Source organism: Lynx canadensis, chromosome X (assembly GCF_007474595.2).
Source record: "Lynx canadensis isolate LIC74 chromosome X, mLynCan4.pri.v2, whole genome shotgun sequence".
Taxonomy (NCBI): domain Eukaryota; kingdom Metazoa; phylum Chordata; class Mammalia; order Carnivora; family Felidae; genus Lynx; species Lynx canadensis.
Genome location: NC_044321.2, coordinates 109,409,893 through 109,429,865, shown reverse-complemented (window position 1 = coordinate 109,429,865; position 19,973 = coordinate 109,409,893). Strand labels below are relative to the sequence as shown.

Genomic DNA, 19,973 nt, shown 5'->3' with positions numbered 1-19,973 from the left:
CCTGTTTCCGATTCTGTGTCTCCCTCTCTCTCTGCCCCTCCCCCGTTCATGCTCTGTCTCTCGCTGTCCCAAAAATAAACGTTGAAAAAAAAAATTAAAAAAAAAATATATATATATACATAATGCACAGCAAGAGATCTTGGAAGGACATCCCTCGAAGTGTGAACAACTTTCTTTTGCCCATTTCCCATTTTCTCTGTACTACGTTGTATACTTTTTTAAAGGAAAGAAATAAAACCTCATACATTCGTCAAAGCTTAGAATTTTCTCCTAATTAAAAGAAAAAACCCTCCGAATGATCATTTAACTGCAAATGAGGTCCCCAGGCGCTACCTACCTTATATGCAAGCACGACAGCATGGCAGTTGTGCCGCCGCCAAATACCCATACAGTAAAAAACACAATCAGAAGCGTGGTGCTGAACATCATCTGGCGTGCGTAAGTTGCAGTATCCCGAATGGCCAAAGCAAATGCCATTGCGCCGCGGAGGCCTAGAAGGGAACGGAAGAGGTCTTTTCCTTCGATAACTCATTACCAACGCGAGCTTCATAAATTCAGAGAAAGAAAGCACATTCTGAGAACTCAGAAGCACGTGAACAACTACATGAACATACGAAGCATACACAGATAAAGAGAATTAGTAGATGATACTGACATGCCCTGACCTTTTACTAATAGTTAACATTTTATTTTTAAGTTCGCATATACTAAAATCTACTCTTTTCTGGTGTACAGTCCCATGCGCTTTGATGAGGCATCAAAGTGTGTGGCCACGACCACGACTAAGACACAGAACAGTGTCGTCGCCCTCACCAACCCCCTCCCCGAATTCCTTGGGGCCACACAGTTTTAGCCCAACCTCTCTGTCACCCTGCCAAACCCCTGCCAACCCCCGAGCTATTTCTCCATCACTACGCTTTTGTCTTTTTTGAGAATGTAACCTTTTGAGACTGGCTTCTTCCACGCTGCACGATGCCCTGAGGGTTCGTCCATGTTGTGCTTATCCACGGTTTGGTGTTTCAGTGCTGCGGAGCACTCCGTGGCCTCATGGACATCCTACAGTTTGCCTATTCATTCACCCACTGGGCTATTTCCAGATTTTGGCAATTGTGACTACAGCTGTCGTAAATACACAACAGGTTTTTGTGTGAAAATACATTAATCTTCATCTTCTCCACTACATGTGCTGTATTTCTGAACCAGCAATTTGAAACCAGAAAAACATTCTCACAGAAGGGAATCGGACACTATAAAAAGAATTTTCTATTGGAGGTTGCGACTTCCACATTTCAGGGAGTCTCATCTTACTAGCACATCATTTCCATTTAAAATCAAGTTGGCATATGTGTGGTGAGTGGCTTCTTGGAGTAGGCTAAGAGAGGGAAAGTTACAACTTACCAGCAAACATCATCATGTGCTGAAAATTTGATCCAATCTTACTTCTTCTACCCAAATTAAGTAAGAGGGACAAGGGGTAAATATTAGCAGCTCTTCCCAAGAAAATAGCAACCTAAAATTAATAGGTTAAGGCAAATTTCTTTTTTACCATTAATGCTATTTAGACTACACATTCAAGATGGTGAAAGACCATCTTCAGAAGTTCGGTCTCCAATGGTGGGAGCCAGGTTTCTCACTATTGGAATCGGAGTTCACAGATCAGTCAAGAGGAGGCGGCCAGGATGATGCGTGTGATAACGGATTAGAGTTGGAGACATCAGTATGAACTTATGTTTAGCTTAACAGACATACGGATGGTTACATATGTATTTATAGATATACGCACATATAGCAGCTAGCATATACATACATATTTCCTCCCTGTGTCAGCTGAGAGGGCCTAGAAGCCAGGATACCTCAATGGCACTGAATACACTACAGCCCAGATCCTGATATCTAATACCATTCCCCAATAAGAGGAGCCAGGGATCCTTGGAAAAATGGCTGATTCAAGGCTAGGGCAGAAAATATACAAGAAGAGTCTGAAGCATCTTCCCTAGGAAGTAAGGAAGTGTTCAAGGGGTGCCTGGGTGGCTCAGTCGGTTAAGCATCCGACTCTTGATCTCAGCTCAGGGCTTGATCTCAGGGTTGTGAGTTCAAGCCCTGTGTTGGGCTCCACGCTGAGTGTGAAGCCTACTTAAAACAAAAAACAAAAAACAAAAAACAAAACTTCGGGGCCCCTGGGTGGCTCAGTCGGTTAAGCATCCGACTCTTGGCTTCAGCTCAGGTCAGGATCTCATGGTTTGTGGGTTCGAGCCCTGCACTGTGCTCTATGCTGACAGTTCAGAGCTTGCTTGGGATTCTCTCTCTCTCCCTCTCTCTCTGCCCCTCTCCTGCTCATGTGCTGTCTCTCAAACTAAATAAACTTAAAAAAATTCAAAACACATAACGATGGTGGTAAGGGGACAAAGGGACAAAGTACCCACTGAAAGAGTTCCAAATGGCCAAAGCAGGAACAGTTTGGGCAACAAAATTTTAGAAAGTAGTAATGTATCATGACCCAAAGTATAAAATAAATATCATTGAGTCCATCCTGATATAAATGACAAGAAAACAATAAACGGAGGGGGACAGATAAATACCCCATGGAAAGAACTCCTTGAGGAGATGGACTCCATCTAAGCGGTACGATATAGAAAGGGGGAAAATGAGTAACTTTACAGTGGAGTGGCCTGACCAACACTATCTCAATCAAGTGATTAAGGCTGACGCCAACATTATTAACATGCCTGCAAGTATGTACCTTTGATACAACGTGAGGAGAAGGGCACCTTACCTCTGTGACTTCCTCCCAAAGAATGCACAACCCCAGGCTAATCACGGGGAAGATGTCAGACAAATTCTGGTTGGGACACGCCCTGCAAAACATTTTACCGGTAGCCCCTCAAAACTATCAAGGATCATCAAAAACAAGTTTGCAAAACCGTCACGGTCGACCAGAACTTAACAAAGCATGACAACTAAATGAAATGTGGCATCGTGGATGGGATTTTGGACGAGGAAAAGGCCATGAGGGAAAAATTCTGAGAGCCTGAATAAAGTATGAGCTTCAGGTGATGATAATGTGTCAATATTGGTTCACGAACTGTGACAAGTGCACCATGCTAATGTGAGATGTTAATAACAGGGGAACCTGGGCATGGGGTATATGAGAGCTTTCTGTATTATGCTCACAATTTTTCTGTAAATCTAAAACTACTCTAGAGTACAAAGACCATTAAAAATAGCGATTCCGTGGGGTGCCTGGGTGGCTCAGTCAGTTAAGCATCTGACTCCTGGTTTTGGCTCAGGTCATGAGCTCATGGTTTCATGGGTTTGAGCCTGCTTGGGATTCTCTCTCTCCCTATCTGCCTCTCCCCCACTTGTGCAGTGTCTGTCTGTCTGTCTGTCTGTCTCTCTCTCTCTCTCAAAAATAAATAAATAAACTTAAAAAATAAAAAATAGTGATTCCTTGAAAAAAGAAAACACAAAATAACATGTGGGCCAACATGGCAGTGACTGCTAGTTTTATCCCCAATATCTATCTTTCCCTTCCTCTCTAGGAGGAGACACTCCTCACTTCCGCCTCCAATTTTCATGTGTGTACACGGGCACCTAGATAAAGAATGTAATTCCCAGCCTCTCTTGTAGGTAAGTGTAGCCCAATGGATGTTAAAGTGGAAATGATGTGTACCTATCCTGGGTCACGTCCTTAAAAAGAATCGGCAGACACAGGGCTGAGCCACCTTGGCCCCTAAGAGAAAGGGCCATTCCCCAAGGATGGTTGCAAGGAGGCTGCGTGGGTCCCTGATGACTTTGTGAGGTAGAGCTGCCACACCAGTTCAGACTTTTACATGAGAAAGAAAGAAACTTCTACCTTGCTTCAACCTGGGTTAATTTGGGTCACTGTCACATAAAACCAAACCTACATCCGAACTAATATAGCCAGCAAGAGGACAACTCTCTCCCGGTAAAAGTCAATGTTCATGGTAGGCGTTTGTACCGAGGAACCGGAATTCCTAACAGACTCAGAAACCTATGGAGAATATTTAGCCTCGTTTCTGGAGAAGTATAGTGGATCAAGCCACTTGACTGCTCAAAAAATTCTCAAAGACTGGCAGTATAGGAAGTTATACTGGTCTCATGGGAGTCTTCCAGCTAGGGTTCTTCTCTTATTTATAGGGTTTTCTCTTTTTTTGCCTGAAGTTCGTTCCCAGAAAACGAAAACACTCCAGAATGGCATTTCAGTAAGACCTCACTTTCACAGACATGCTGCTTAAAGTCTTAATTTAAAAAATATTTCTGCTAATCTCTGTTTTTTTTAAATTTTTTTTTAATGTTTATTTATTTTTGAGACAGAGAGAGACAGAGCATGAATGGGGGAGGGGCAGAGAGAGAGGGAGACACAGAACCTGAAGCGGGCTCCAGGCTCCGAGCTGTCAGCACAGAGCCCGACGCGGGGCTCGAACTCACGGACCGTGAGATCATGACCTGAGCCGAAGTCGGACGCTTAACCGATTGAGCCACCTAGGCGCCCCTCTGCTAATCTCTTTGGCAGAAACTTCATTCTGAAGTTTTTAAAACTATTTCTTTTGGAAACCACTAATGCAAACATCTCAGCCCCAACCACACTCTCTGCTTCCATGTTTGTTTATCTATCCCACTCGGATGGTTCCCCCACCTCCCTGGGACCTCCCACGCAAAGAGTTCTCAACTCTTCCCTCAAACAACCAGTCCAGCCCTCTCTCCTCTTTACTTCCATTCTCAGCCACATCTTATTAACACTCTTCCCGGGGCGCCCGGGTGGCTCAGCTGGTTAAGTGTCTCGACTCTTGATTCCGGCACGGGTCATGATCTCACAGTTTGTGAGATCGAGCCCTGAGTCGGTCTACATGCTGACAGCACGGAGCCTGCTTGGGATTCTCTCTCTCCCTCTCCCCCACTCACGCTCTCTTTCTCTCTCAAAATAAAAAAAAAAAATAAGCTTAAGAAAAAGAAATTAAAAAATAACACTCTTCCCTATACCCTGGATTCATGTGCCCCTCTCTGGGATTTCACTGTAGTCACTGGACTAGACCCCAAGCCTGCAAGGACCCATCTCAGTCTTCTTCATGCTGCCGGCCAAGTACTCCAGGACACAATAGTACAACAGGGCAGACTGATTCCACTGTCAGTTACCTGTTCCTCAAACCCAAATGGGTCCTTAACACCGCTCAGCAATCCCACAGCATTTCTTTGGTCAATTCACTCGCTCACTCGCTCCCCCACTCTCTATAACTATTTCCAAATCTCCTCCAAACTCCTATTACCTGTGGAAGACAGCCTCCAAGATGGCTCCCAATGATCCCTGCCTCCTAGTACTCGCCCCTCTGTGTAGTCCCTGCTCACACTGTATCAGCGTCCATCTGTGTGACCAATCGGTGGAAGGGATGATGGTCACTTCCTAGGTTAGGTTATAAAAGACACTCTGGCTTCCATCTTGACGCTCTCCCTCTGGGGGAAGCTATGTTGTGAGTTGTCCCATGGAGAAGTCCCTGGAGAAAAACTCAGGCCTCCAGCTAACAGCCACGCGAGTGAGCCTGGGGAGGATCCCCCACCCTCGGTCAAGTCCTGAGAGAGTGCAGTTCCAGCCCAGAGCGAGACAGTAACCTCGCAAGAGATCTTTGTGCCAGAACCCAGCTAGGCTGTTCCCGGATTCCTGACCCTCAGAAACTGTGTGAGGTAATACATATTTGTTGTTTTAAGCTGCTAAATTTTAGGCTAATTTGTTCTACAACAGAAAACTGATAGGCCACCTGCTCCTACCTCCTCCTCAGCAGGTGCTTCCACCTACTCCACAGATAAAAATAGAAGCCAGCAGACAGGAATGCCATCTTACTTGTGTACGGCAGCCATCTTTACACGCCCTGTCCTCTCCTGGGACAACGGTGGAGCTGTGCCTCCTCCCTCTGGAGGCCAACCCCTCTCCACATGTGTTAGATTCCATTTTCACCTGCTTTCTCCCGAGGCTGGCACTCGCTTTCATGGACTCAGCTTTTCCATTTCGACTGCTTTTTAAAGACAGGGGCAGAGACTAAGACAGAAGAAAGCAGCCTCCGTCGGCCTTTCACCCTCCTGCGACCACTGCCTTAGGGAGCAGAGCGCAAACTCTTCCTCAGGACCCACTCTTTCTCTCTCTCCTTCAATGACAGAGGACAGTTGTATTCTGGGGGACTGGCGGGATGGGCGGGGACTTCCTTCTGTCATTTTGACCTGTGTTATCTGTGCACTCAACAACAACGAAGAGAGAATGGAATACAGAATAGGAACAAGAGTCGAAATCCTTATTCGTTTTACTCAGAGGAAAATTTCATATATTTAAATGTATTCTTATCAACCACCCCTCCAGAAAACAAGCGCAAGCCTCAAGTGAAAACAAGTTTTCAAAATAGAACACATAACAAAGGATACAAATGCACCTACTACAAATGTCGGGTTAAAGACATGGTTCTGGAAGGTGAACAGTGTCAGTCCCATGTAGGAGAAGATGAAATTCTCTGCCAAGAAATTGAGAAGCTCAAACAACTGAAACGAAATTTTAAAAGGTTAGTCCAGTAAGTGCATTAAGTTACGTCATTTGAAAACATGACTATCACTAAGATAATGAAGCAGACCCTTCCCCTAGGTAAAGCCCACGTACATCCCCAAAATATGTGCTTCAGAGGGGAGCAAACGTAGACACGACATTTCTGGTCCCACGGAGAAAGCCAGAAATGTCGCCTCGGCACGTCCCTCCATTGGCTTCCTTTGCCCAATCCCCATGTTCAGTCATTCTCCTCTTCCTTCTCCAAACCTTGTGAGGTGTTCTCTGGGGATGTTCCTCGCCATCCCTGCCACCGCCTTAGTCTGTCTTTCTGGCTTTCATCACTGCCCGCCCCTACTGCTGCAAAGGGCCCCTGACTGTGTCCCTGACACCCCCATCCTGCACCCTCACCCAGGGGGTCTCAGCATGGCAGTTTGAAGACCCTTCCCTCTTTTAGGCTGGAATATCTAGTTCAAATTCTCTTCTCTTGGCATTGAACGCTTCATGACAAGTCTTGTATCACCTCCTCGTGTGATTTCACCTTTGACGTGGGTCTTAGCCCTCATTTAGGGAGCAGGGGCTTACGCGTTATAGCCACATGCTCTGTCCCCTCCCCTGCTGCCTGCCCACCCCCACCACTTCACGCCACTGCCTGTCAAGTGTTACTGACACGATAGGGATTCAAGATTTGCCGGCTGAATGAATTCCAGGCCCTCTGTAATCCACATCCCTCGGTCCATCAGAGTTATCTACCACTGCTCTTGAACGTGAGCCCTCTGGCCCACTAAACAGGGTAGTGGTTAAGTAACAACATGGGCCCGGGGGTCAAAATGCCTTGGCTCGAATCCTGCTTTTCCCACTAGCTGGCTGTGTAGCTCCGGGCAAGTTAACCTTTCTAAACCGGAGTTGCCTCATTCTTGAAAAATGGGAATTAAAAATGGAAATAAGTAAGTATATATTTAATTTCCTTTAAATGACTTAATATACTATTATTATTAGTTACTCATTTGCTTAATTATCAAGCTAAACTTTTTTAGTTTAATAGCTAAGACAGTTTTTATCATGCGCCTGGTACTATGCTTGCGACTTTTACAAGCATTATCTTGTTTTAATCTCACAACTCCATGAGCTAGGTATTAGGATTATCCTCGTTTTAAAGATAATAAAACTGAAGCACAGAGAAGTTATGTAACTTGCCCCTGTCACACAGCCAGCAAGTACTGGAACCAGGATTTGGAACAACACAGAATCTCTGTTTTAATCCACAACACCAAGGGTTGGCAAACTTTTCCTGGGAAGGACCAAAGAGAAAGTAAATATTTGAGGCTTTGCAGGCCACACGGTCCCTGTCACAGTCACTCAATTCTGCCAATGAAGCACAAAAGCAGCCACGGACTACATGCTTAAAAAAAAAAAAAGGGTGTGGCAGTGTGCCAAGAAAACTACCAGTGGACACCGAAATCTGGATTCCATATAATTTTCATGTGTCACAAAATCTTCTTCTTCTTTCGATCTGTTTCCAACCACTGGAGAAATGTAAACATCATCCTCAGCTCACAGACCTTACAGGCAGGTCTGGTCATTGACTGCCAACCCCCCGGGCCACACTTCGCTGCTTCCGTTCGCTAACGTTACCTACTTTCTGTTTCTACCTTTGCTGGTATTATTTCCCTGTGGGTTTTTTTTTCTTATGCTTATGCTTTTTCTAGGCTTTTCTGAATCCTTCCTATCTTTCTAGGTGTACCATTTCTTCTCTGATAGTTTTCCCGCCTCTTCAGGCCTCAAACCCTCTCTCCACTTCTCTGACCTCTTGTAGGACATATCATCTGAAACACAGAATCTAGAAGTTCTATTAATCTGGGATTTCTTGTACTGCTATACAAGCTTCATATCACCAATAAGACTGGAAACTCCTGCCTTGTTGTTTCTGAATTCCCCACCTCATCGTCTAGAAAAAATGCCAAATACCCCAGCTGATTTTCTTCTCTACACTTAATGAAGTGAATGAATTTGTAAAAGGGATCTGTAGCCCCAGTGTATATGCTTGGGGAAGAAAAGTCTAATCTCTTGAGGAGTTAGAAAAAAGCACAGGTTCATATGCTACATTTCTGGCTCCAGAAGAAAGAAAAAAAGAATTAGGGCATTTGCTCCTGCTTTATCAGAGGAGTCCTTTCCCAGGTAATCTCACTGTGTTCTAATCATTTGGGAAAACGGAAAGCTTCGATTTCTCGATATAACCATAATCGGGCATGTTTCTATTCCAGACATTACATCTTGTTCATCCACTCGTTCCATACGCTTCGTAAGACTAGAAAACCCTACGTCTATTTCCTTTAGAACTCCCTTCAGGTACCCTGCACAACTGATCATTCAGTACCATGGGAAACCCAAGCACTGATGTAGCTGACGTTCCTGGAAACACAGCGGCTGTGAAGTGCCTGAAAGGAAGTCGATCTTCTCTTCTCTGGGGCACCCGGCAGCAGACCCAGTCGGATCAGAAATGAACCTTATTTCTATCACCCGGAGGTACTTCTAGTCAGACCTGAACGAACTTCCAAAACGTTCCTCTTTAGGAAAACAAGGAAAGGAAGCTAACTGATCGCTGGAGCCACGATACTAATGGCCCCTCGCTTTTCTGCTGAACTATCTCTACCCTAAGAGCTGCCACCCTTCAACCCCCATCGATTTCCAGAGTCAAAGTGAGAGAAGCTGAAATGAATAGGCATTGTTTGGAACCAACTAAAGATGATTTTTCAGTAACAAAAAAAAAAAAAAAAAGACTTCTGTTTTGCTGCAAGGAGGAAAAGTTTATTCACAAACTAAAGTTTGTCTTACCTGTTTAGTTCTATGCTGAGACTCTGTGGACAGATTATTGTACGTGTAATGGGCCTGTGTGATGCCGCAGAACAACACTGCAACCACGCCTATAAAGACAACAAGTTCCAAGTTCACATCAAAGGAGAATTCCCGACTTTCAGAGTGAGGCTTTTACTTCACAGAAGATCATATGCTCAGTGTTGGAATTTCCAGTTGTCACTTACTTTGTTAAGAGGAACCACTTCCGTTAAAAATCTTTTCTTTTTATACCATGAAGTAATTGCATAAATCCCAACCCTAACGAGTTTGTTCCAATACTAGAAGCTCTGCCCACAGGTAGAAAAAAAAAAAATGACTGCTAAAGTCACTCCCTGTGAACGTTTACAATGAAAAGGGGCAAGGACCCTACCTGTGAAACCCCACGCTTCAGCCAAGAGGAAAGTACTCCAGGACATCAAGAAGAACAAGCCTGTCTCCAACAAATGGAACTCCCGTAATTTGGTGAACTTTGTCACGTAAGACCGTCAAGGTTGATAACAAGATCTCGTGATACAGAAGCGCGACTAGAAAAAAAAAAGTCGAAGCAAGGCAACCGCGCAAGAAGGGTTCTCCGGTCTAACACAAAAGTCACAGAATAAGGAGGCACCAAAGCGAAGGAACTCTTAAAATGAGCGTCATACTGAGGAGTCAGCAGTCTTTGCTTCCGTGAGGAAGCCGCAGTTTTGTCAATCCGATCGTTTTATGGGTATCGCATGCCTTGCCGGAAACCACATCATAAAGGACAGGCAGAGACGGGAGTGACAGAGCAGACACACAACATGCCAGCTCTGATTATAAATCTGCAACCCGAAGCAAGACAGCTTCCGTAATTATAGTGATTTACATTCACTCAGTACATGGCATTTCCATGAGATTTCATGTTCATTTGATCCCCTAGCACCTCTGTGATGCAAAGTAGTCCATGATGAAGCAACTGAGGCACGTCACCCATGTACACTAATCTCAAAAGTATTTTGTTAGTCAAGGGGAGAAGGGCCTGTGTAGGCCTGTGACAAATCTCAGACTGGAGTCTACATTCGCTTCAACAACTGTGTACCACAACAAAAAGATTCCTAACAAGATATACTCCCTACCCTCAAGGAGATTGTTAATGGGGCAGTGATACGATCTGTCCTGGCTCCTCCTTCAGAACATCTTACTGTCTCTTTGTGCCTCAGTTCACCTGTAAAAAGCCATAAGACGAGTCCCTTCCAGCGCAAAGCTGAAGTAGAGCAAACTTACAGATCCTTGAAAAAAGTTTTTTTTTTTTTTTTTAAGATTTTATTTTTGGGGCGCCTGGGCGGCTCAGTCGATCGAGCGTCCGACTGCGGCTCAGGTCACGATCTCACGGTTCGTGAGTTTGAGCCCCGCGTCGGGCTCTGTGCTGACAGCTCGGGACCTGGAGCCCACTTCGGATTCTGTGTCTCCCTCTCTCTCTGCTTCTCCCCTGCTCACACTCTGTCTCTCTCTCAAAAGTAAATAAAGATTTAAACATTTTTAAAAAAGATTTTACTTTTAAGTAGCCTCTACACCCAATGTGGGGCTTGAACTCACAACCCTGAGATCAAGAGTCACACGCTCTACTGACTGAGTCAGCCCGGTGCCCCAAAGAGTATTTGTTTTATATAAAAATATCTTACAGTTCTCGAACTGGAAGCTCTTTAGAGGTCATCTAGTCCCACTCATCTTCCCTGCTGTCCCCACCTGCCACCTTCCTACACTAAAGGTCCACAGGCGAAATGTCGGTGCTCCTATACAGGAAGCACCAGGAAGGCAGAGGCCACATTTGTCTTGTCCATCTTTGACGCCCAGAGCGTAGCATCTGGCATGCAGGAGGCAATCAGGAAGTGTTTTTTGAATGAACATAAGAATGGCTTGCCCAACATTTCCAGTAGCAGACTGGTGGCAATGCCAAAGACTCTGGAACAGAAGGTTAAAATCGGTTAAGAGCTGAGATGAACTCCCATCTGTCCAAACCCAGGAAGCCTCTTTTGTTCAATAGGCATCGTGGTCGCACATTTCTGTTCGTCCTATTCAACAAAGAGCAAATGAAGAGTAGTGCAGAATACTCCGAGGCTCTGTGAAATATATTTACCTTATATCAATTTAGTCTACAATCTTGGAGGGGTCACTGTCTCTAATTAGACTTTTTTAGTGAAAGTTTGAGGGCATGGAGCTGAATGCAAAACGATGAAATTCCTTTATTTATCTATCGGAAAAGATGACTGCCTAACGTTTTCAAGCCAAGTACTTGGTTATAAGGTTAATAATTATAACACAGTGACAATTATGGAATTAGGAGAGACCGTGGAATACAGTATTCAACCACTTTGTTAGGTTAACAAGGAAAATTAATAAAAGGATATTAAAGCTGTCACCACGCCAGTAGCGGCACCCATTGCGAAAGATCCACTGAAGATCCCAAGGAAAATCCCAATGGACTTGAACATGGCTGTGACATCAAAGGTGTGGCTGTTGTCTCCGGCTGGCTGGTATGCCACTATTGAGCTACAAAAGAGTGACTGTTTTTACTTCCAGAAGCAGGTTTTACTTTAAAAACAATGTAAAAAAATAAATAAATAAAATAAAAATAAATAAATAAATACATCATCTGGTGTAGTAGAGCTTGAAAGATGAAATTGGGGTCAGGGTGGGGGGTGTGGGGGAGAGGACAAAAACTTTCTATTCGAATTGCCAAAACAAGGACAAAAGGTTACCAAAATGCCCTGTGGTGGATGCAACTAGCAAGAAAACTCCGCTTTTATGTAAATGACATTTTCAGGGGACAGAATGTTTTACGGTCCTCTATATGAAGTTGCACCAAGGCTTTTCCTCCAGCGACAACATCCTGTGCAGCACTATTCTTTCAGGACTCTGTTTAAGACTTACTAGCACTCAGTGCCTACAAGCCCTGACACACTAATGTGAAGAAACTAATGAAAAATTCCACTTATTTCCAGCAGAGGGATAAGAATATAAAGAATACTGCTCAATACTGTTCAGTACTCAACCAGGTCACATTTTGTTTTCCCTGTCGACTTTTAGAATACCAGAATGGGCCCTATGCCTAACATCCATTCACTCACTGAAATGGACTTTTACAGGCAAATGGGCCTGAAAGTCCATCCAAGGAATTTGAATCCACTTGACCGTACTTTTAGCTTGCCCAGCTGGATCTCCACCTCAAACTTCTGAAAGAAAAGTCATTCTGCAAGAAGCTAAGACAGACAATTACAGGAGACGCTCTCCATCTTGAACCTACAGTCCAAACCTGGTCTAAAAATGCTTCTTTTTAGAACAGTCGCCCAACAGAAATGGCGGAGAAAATCACTGTTGCCAGCAGGTGTCTGGCGAGAGTACCTACCATTACTAAATCAGTTCTCATCTCAGTTAATTGAGGTCCGAGGGTTTTTATAAAAAGTCTAGACTCAAAGATATCATATAAGTCATGTCAAAGAGACGAAGGAGAAAAAACACATTCCTAGGAATATATAATGAATTCTCCCTGTGGTTACTGCAGTGTGTGTGTGTGTGTGTGTGTGTGTGTGTGTGTGTGTTTTAAGGTTCAAGGTTGAAAAATGGGCTTGTTACACCATGTATACCAAGTTCTTCTCATGCCTCCCCAGTTAGGTTAAAAAATTATTATTTTAATAAATAAGAAATGGCCTCTAATGTCATGCTATCTTGCCCATACATAAAGGGCCTCACCACCATAAATGAGATTTGACCACACACGAACAGGAAAATGTAGCAGCTGGCTGGAGAAAAGAATCTTGCTGCTACAATCTTCTTTCTCCCTGGTGACAGCTTTCAAAATGCTGGCTGGAACAAAAAAAAATATCTACGCCATGCCTCCTAAGACTGCTTTCCCTGGATTCGTTCATGTAAACTCAAGACTCACACTAGTCATGATTTTGTTCTTTAATCACTAAAATATACAGGAACACACGAAAGCATGGTGGGCTGAGAACACACGAGAGGCTTATTTTTTCTTGTCAAACACTGGCCTCTGGATTGTTATCCTAGCTCATCTCTTCCACAAATATTACTTTATCTTGAGGCAGCCATATTTTTATACTTTAAAATGTTTTAAAATGTTTATTCATTTTTGAGAGAGACACACAGAGAGAGACAGAGTGTGAGCAGGGGAGGGGCAGAGAGAGAGGGAGACACAGAATCCAAAGCAGGCTCCAGGCTCTGAGCTGTCAGCACGGAGCCCGATGCAGGGCTCGAACCCATGAACCGTGAGATCATGACCTGAGCCCAAGTGGGATGCTCAACCGACTGAACCACCCAGGCGCCCCTATAAATACTTTTGTTAATCCTAAAAGTAATACAATGTACAATTGAGGGGGAAAATCATTCCTTCGTTCTACTGCCCTGACAGAGCTGTCTTATTTGCCTTCTCTATTTCTTTCCCCTCTGTTACATGTGTGCTATTTCATGTTTAGTTGTAATTATAGGGAATGTATGGTTTTTAATTCTGCTTCTTCATCCGACAATGACATAAACTATTAGTCTCTCTAACCATGGTTTTTAAGACTTCAAAAATGGTCCAGATGGATGTAACGATTTGTTTAACCATTTCCCCACTGTTAGATATTTAAAAGTTGCTTCTAATATTTTTGCTACTCTAAACAAAAATGTGAAAGAGCATATTTACACTTTTTACAAATTTTGGACTATTTTCTTGTGCTACATTCCTGGACACTACATTACTATACCCGCGGCTCCTTTTACATGTTGTGCAACTTTCAAAGTAGATCTGTTTTTAGAGGGAAACAGGACCACCTCTCTCAATGTTTTACTGGTCACATCCATTGGCCTAGAAATTCTACTTCTTTTTTAAAAAAATTTTTAAAGTTTATTTATCCTGAGTGGGGAAGGGGCAGATAGAATCCCAAGCAGGCTCCACACCATCAGCACAGAGCCCGATGAGGGGCTTGAACTCACAAACCGCAAGATCATGACCCGAGCCAAAACCAAGAGTCAGATACTTAACCGACTGAGCCACCCAGGCGCCCCTAGAAATTCTACTTCTAAAAAATATCCTACAGAAATATCCATAATGATTCATAGAAATTTACACATAAATATGTTCACTGCAGTGCCATTCACAATAATGTATTAGAAAACACCACACATTAACAGGGGATAGGAGAGGTAAATTTGTGGTGTATCCATACAATAGGATAATAGAAGTTATTAATGTAGTAAAATGCCCAAATGAGAAAAGCAAGTTATAGAAGAATATGTTTAGGGCTATGCTTTTGTTGAAAAATTATTAACATATTTATATGCATTTTATTATCCTAAAGGAAAAGTCTGGATGAAAACTTTAACAGTGGTTATTTCTGAGAGCTGAAATTTCAGGAATTTTCTCCATTCTAAGTCAAATACTTTGAAATTTTTGTTACAAACGTATTAATTTTATTATCATAAATAATGACAAAAGATAGAATACAAAAGAGTAGGTGATACAGGGGCGCCTGGGTGGCGCAGTCGGTTAAGCGTCCGACTTCAGCCAGGTCACGATCTCGCGGTCCGTGAGTTCGAGCCCCGCGTCGGGCTCTGGGCTGATGGCTCAGAGCCTGGAGCCTGTTTCCGATTCTGTGTCCCCCTCTCTCTCTGCCCCTCGCCCGTTCATGCTCTGTCTCTCTCTGTCCCAAAAATAAATAAACGTTGAAAAAAAAATTAAAAAAAAAAAAAAAAAGAGTAGGTGATACTAATTTCAATGCTAACAATGTAAAAGTGATCTTGGTTAGAACACCAGGGTTTCTCAGTCCCGGCACTATTGATATTTGGGGCCAGAGAATTATCTGTTGGGTGGTGAACGCTGTCCCGTGTATTGAAGGATACTGAGCAGCATCCCTGGCCTCCACCCACTAGATGGTTTGGAGTAAAGGCAACTGTTTACAGGGCTAGGTATGTGCTTAGTAGGAGTGGGCTGGCAGGATTGAATTCCTCAGAGGTTTAGAATCATTCACCTGCAAACACTTCTGATAACATGCATAGTAATTTCTGTAAGTAGATTAAAATATTGCTCATTTCAATAACTGTCCTTAAAAAGTGTATTATTTGGCACTTCTGAAAATCAACAAATGTTTCTGCAATGCTTATGTTAAAGAAGAGAAATACAACTTGAACTACAACGAGAGATTGCTCAATCATCAAATTGGCAAAAATACAAAAGTTTGACAAATATTCTGTTGGTGAAGCTATGAGGAAACAGGCACTCCCATAATTCAGTGGTTAAAGTACAAAATGGCATAATCTCTTTGATGGGCGATTTAGCAATGTCTAACAAAAATACAAATGTATTGGGGCGCCTGGGTGGCTCAGTCAGTTGAGCGTCTGACTTTGGCTCAGGTCATAATCTCGCAGTTTGTGAGTTCAAGCCCCGTATCGAGCTCTGTGCTGACAGCTCAGAGCCTGGAGCCTGCTTCGGATTCTGTGTCTCCTCCTCTCTCTGCCCCTTCCCCACTCATGCTCTGTCTCTCAAAAATAAATAACGTTAAAAAAAAATTAAAAAAAAATTACAAATGTATTTACCGTTTAACATGCTAATCTCACTTCTGGAAAATTATCCCACTAATATACCTCTGTCCGTATAAAACAGGTGAGTTCAAGGTTAATCACTGCAGCATTGCTTGGGATAGCAAAGGACTGAAAACTCTTAAGTTTCCAGCAATAGGAGACTGATTAAATAAACTATAATACAGTTCATAGTATACTACATAGAATGAGTAAACCCTCTGTATTGATATGGAAAGATCTCCAGGATATAGTTGCATGAGAGAAAGCTAGGTATAGAACATATTTATCATGCTTTTAAAATAAGAACTAAGAGGCAAATAAAAATATTTATTCATATGTGTATTTGCATTTGTATAAGACACAGGAAGACACACAAGAAATTAATAAAAAAGGTTACATATCAGGGGCTGGGGGGACAGGTGGATGAGAACAGGAGTAAAAATGTGACTTTTCTATGTCACCTCTCTATACGGTTTTGATTTTTGAACCACGTAAATATATTATCTGTTCCAAAATTTAATTTAAAGAGAAACATTCATATTATAATGTTAAAAAAAAGAATAAAAAATTATATACACGCCATAATCACAACTGTGTAAAAATAGCATGGATACAAAACAAAAATAAAAGGCAATGTACCCTGAATCTTTATAGTAACTGTCTTTCGGTGTGAGGAGGACATATCATTTTTTCTTCCTTTTTCTTCCTGGAATTTTCCATGTTGTCTGTAAGTATGTATTTCTTTAAGAGGAAACAAAAGCCTCATTCTTTCAAATGTCTGCATTCATAATACACTTTATTCAATAAGTAACTTGTGGTTCCAAGTACCCTGACATTGAATATACAGAATATAGTAAGAAAAAAGAACACTTACGAAGACAGCACTATGGCAACGGCGTCATTGAGGACACTCTCCCCAAAAAGAAGTGCGTAGAGTTCAACATCCACTTGAAGCTCGTGGAATATGGCAAGGACAGTCACTAGCAAGTAGAAAGGGTCAGAGGAATATTCAGATATTACAAATATAACATAGTCGTCTCCACACGTGATTATGATGGTTACTTAGAAATTCATCTCTACCTCTTAGGATCCAATCCCAATAAACATTCTCTTATCATCTTAAAGATTAGGTAAGTTCATGTCGATACTTCTCTCTTCCCTAATTGTGTACCTGCAACATCTCCTTTATCTTACAAGGAGCTGAAATTAGCTTGGAGGACTGAGTTGACCTACATGTGTCATGCAAATGCTAATATTCTTGTCTTATATATTTCTTTTCCATAAAGAACATATACAAAATTTCTTACAGACCAGGCAATCATTAATCTTTGATGAAGAAGGGTATTATGAAAAGCATCTCTTCCTGCAAATTTCCTTTTTTTCTTTGGAGACTTACAACTCATTTCTATTTGACTTGCAAATTTCAAGCACACTGGGTTAGCCAAGACAGTAGGAAGTGAAAGGCACAAGTTTGGTATTGGTTGAGATAAAATTTATGACCAGAGTTATAGCTTCTATATTTAATAAGAAGCCAATGATCAGACGATTACAGCTTGAGAAGATAAAAAAAAATCCTTCTTCTAGGCAACAATTCTATGAGAATTCTTAGAAAATCAGATGAGACTGAAGTTGCATTATAACTTTGATTGCTGAGTCACATACAGCTCACTCCCTAGACAAACCCGAGCACACATGAAAGAATATTATAACCAGAGATGGGATAGCTCTTTCAAATGCCAACCAACAAAACAGGAAACTTCCATTTTAAAAGATGTAGTTTCTACTGCAAAGCATTTCATCTGGAATATATGGAGATAAAAGCTTACCAAGGGGAGGAGAAAAGGAGGGCAAAAGCAGTGCTGAAGAATTTTGAGAAGAGGATTTACAGCTCACCCTTGTAACAAGTATACAATTATAAAATAACAGAATTATTACAGGGGCAAATGCCTATATAACTCAGAAGAGATGTAACTGTCCAACTTAATATAAGCAAAACAGTTTCGCTAGAGCCATTCTGGCAATATTTTGTAACCAAAACAAAACCGGAAGTAACGTAGCTAGTCCAATTGACTCAGATTTCTCATAGACATTGCAGTCGAGGACCTTGCTTCGAAGCAAAAGGACCCAGAAAAGAGAGACCACTGGCTCCTTGCAAAAACCATCCTATTTTCACACTGATAATGCGTGCAGCTCTAAACAGTAAGGTGGCAGCCTTTATTGTCTTTAAGGGAGCAATTTGATTTTCAGTTTTAAAAATGTTAAACTACACAAACGCCTCTCTAAAATGCCCTCTGAGCTTTATAAAATCATCTCATATAGAGAACATATTTTCCTACTTCCTGTAATATAATTCCCTGTGTTATCAGTTAACACAGGAATTCAGAGTTAACCTTAAGATCATACCTTGAATTGTACTGGATGACAATTAAAGTAGATCAGTAAATGAACAAGGGCAAAAAGTAAAACAGAACAAACCTCTGCCAAGGTTCTAAAGCCTAGTAAAAGAAACCCTGCATCCTGAGTTCAAAAACTGCAGTCTACGTTCCCATTGCTACGTCTTCAGCCTGCATATTCTCTAAATTTTTAATATTTATTTTTGAGAGACAGAGTGTGAGCGGGGGATGGGGGGAGAGGGAAACACAGAATCCGTTGCAGGCTCCAGGCTCTGAACCGTCAGCACAGAGCCCGACGCCAAGCTTGAACTCACAAACCGTAAGATCATGACCTGAGCCAAAGTCAGACGCTTAACCGTAAGATCATGACCTGAGCCAAAGTCAGACGCTTAACCGACTGAGACACCCAGGTGCCCCCAGTGTGCATATTCTCTAGATTCCTAATGTGAATGTAGCTGTGAGGCTCACCAGTACTGTATCACAAAAGCTACAAACTAACTCTATAGAATTACATTCATTCTCCAGCTGTGCTCATATCAAAACTATTTCATAGCTGTAAAACCAATCCTTTAATGTACAGTAAGGCCCACCAATGATGCCAAATCACACTTATAGAGGCACAACTGCCTTCTTTTTTAATACATATTTATAAATATTTTTATTTTTTTATTTTAGAGAGATAGAGCAAGTGTGCAAGTGGGAGAGAGGGGCAGAGGGAGAGAGGGAGAGGGAGAGAGGGAGAGAGAGAGAGAGAGAGAGACAGAGACAGAGACAGAGAATATCTCGAGCAGGCTCCATGGTCAGCATGGAGCCCAATGTAGGGCTCAATCCCATGATTCTAGGATCATGAGCTGAGCTGAAATCAAGAGTAGGGCCCTCAACCGACTAAACTACCCAGGTACTCCACACAACTGCCTTCTAACAATCATTTAAAAACTGTTTTTCTTACTCTTAAATGCAGATAGTTGAATATAAACATTAGATTTTTAAGGAAATGGTTTCCAGAAGCTTGAAAGAATATACTATTATTACCCATTTTAACTAATCTAGTTCATAGTCACCAAATACCCAATTACTAAAGATAGAACCAACCTGAATTTCTGAAGCAAAGGCCTTAGAGCCCTCATCTAAATAGCATCAAACTGTGGACCACTAATGAGCAAAAGTAATAAAATAAAATAAAAACAAAATGTATGTTTAAGCCAAAAGGGCCCATACATTTTGTTTTTTCCTCCACAGTTGGAAAGTATAATACTATGGGAATTTATGAATTCTACACCTAAAGGAAGGATCACACACACACCGTTTTGCTGGCAAAACATGGTACCGTAAGTACTTAAGAACTTAAGCTCCCCTCTCGTGGACACATACCTGGGTCAGTTGCTGATACAATGGCACCAAACAGCAGACAGTCTGTAAAGTAAAAATCTCCTGCAAGCTGTCCGGTCACTTTCATCAGTGTGACACAGCCATACATTATTGACCTGGTCAATAAACACATTTCTACTTTAGAGAAAACAGTAACTGTTACAGAAGTTAGAATATCCTAAGAAGATGGGTCTACTGTAGTACTCGGTGACTAATTGCAAATTTAACTCATGTCATTTAAATATGGTAATACCTTGGCCTTAAGGAAAATTCAAACAACT

General features: G+C 42.2%; 1 protein-coding gene across 4 annotated transcripts in view; it reads right to left on the bottom strand.

Annotated features, from left to right (window-relative positions):
• The window catches only part of SLC9A6 (solute carrier family 9 member A6), a 54,229-nt gene that overhangs the window by 21,322 nt on the left and 12,934 nt on the right, over window positions 1-19,973 (bottom strand). For all 4 annotated transcript variants that reach the window (XM_030305012.2, XM_030305015.1, XM_030305011.1 and 1 more), the window contains 8 exons: window positions 19,696-19,808; window positions 16,806-16,911; window positions 11,761-11,902; window positions 9,765-9,870; window positions 9,374-9,462; window positions 6,427-6,540; window positions 1,399-1,510; window positions 338-491 (listed from right to left, as the gene is read on the bottom strand). In XM_030305012.2, the coding sequence (XP_030160872.1) occupies window positions 338-491; window positions 1,399-1,510; window positions 6,427-6,540; window positions 9,374-9,462; window positions 9,765-9,870; window positions 11,761-11,902; window positions 16,806-16,911; window positions 19,696-19,808 (936 nt within the window). The remainder of the gene's footprint in view (window positions 1-337; window positions 492-1,398; window positions 1,511-6,426; window positions 6,541-9,373; window positions 9,463-9,764; window positions 9,871-11,760; window positions 11,903-16,805; window positions 16,912-19,695; window positions 19,809-19,973) is intronic.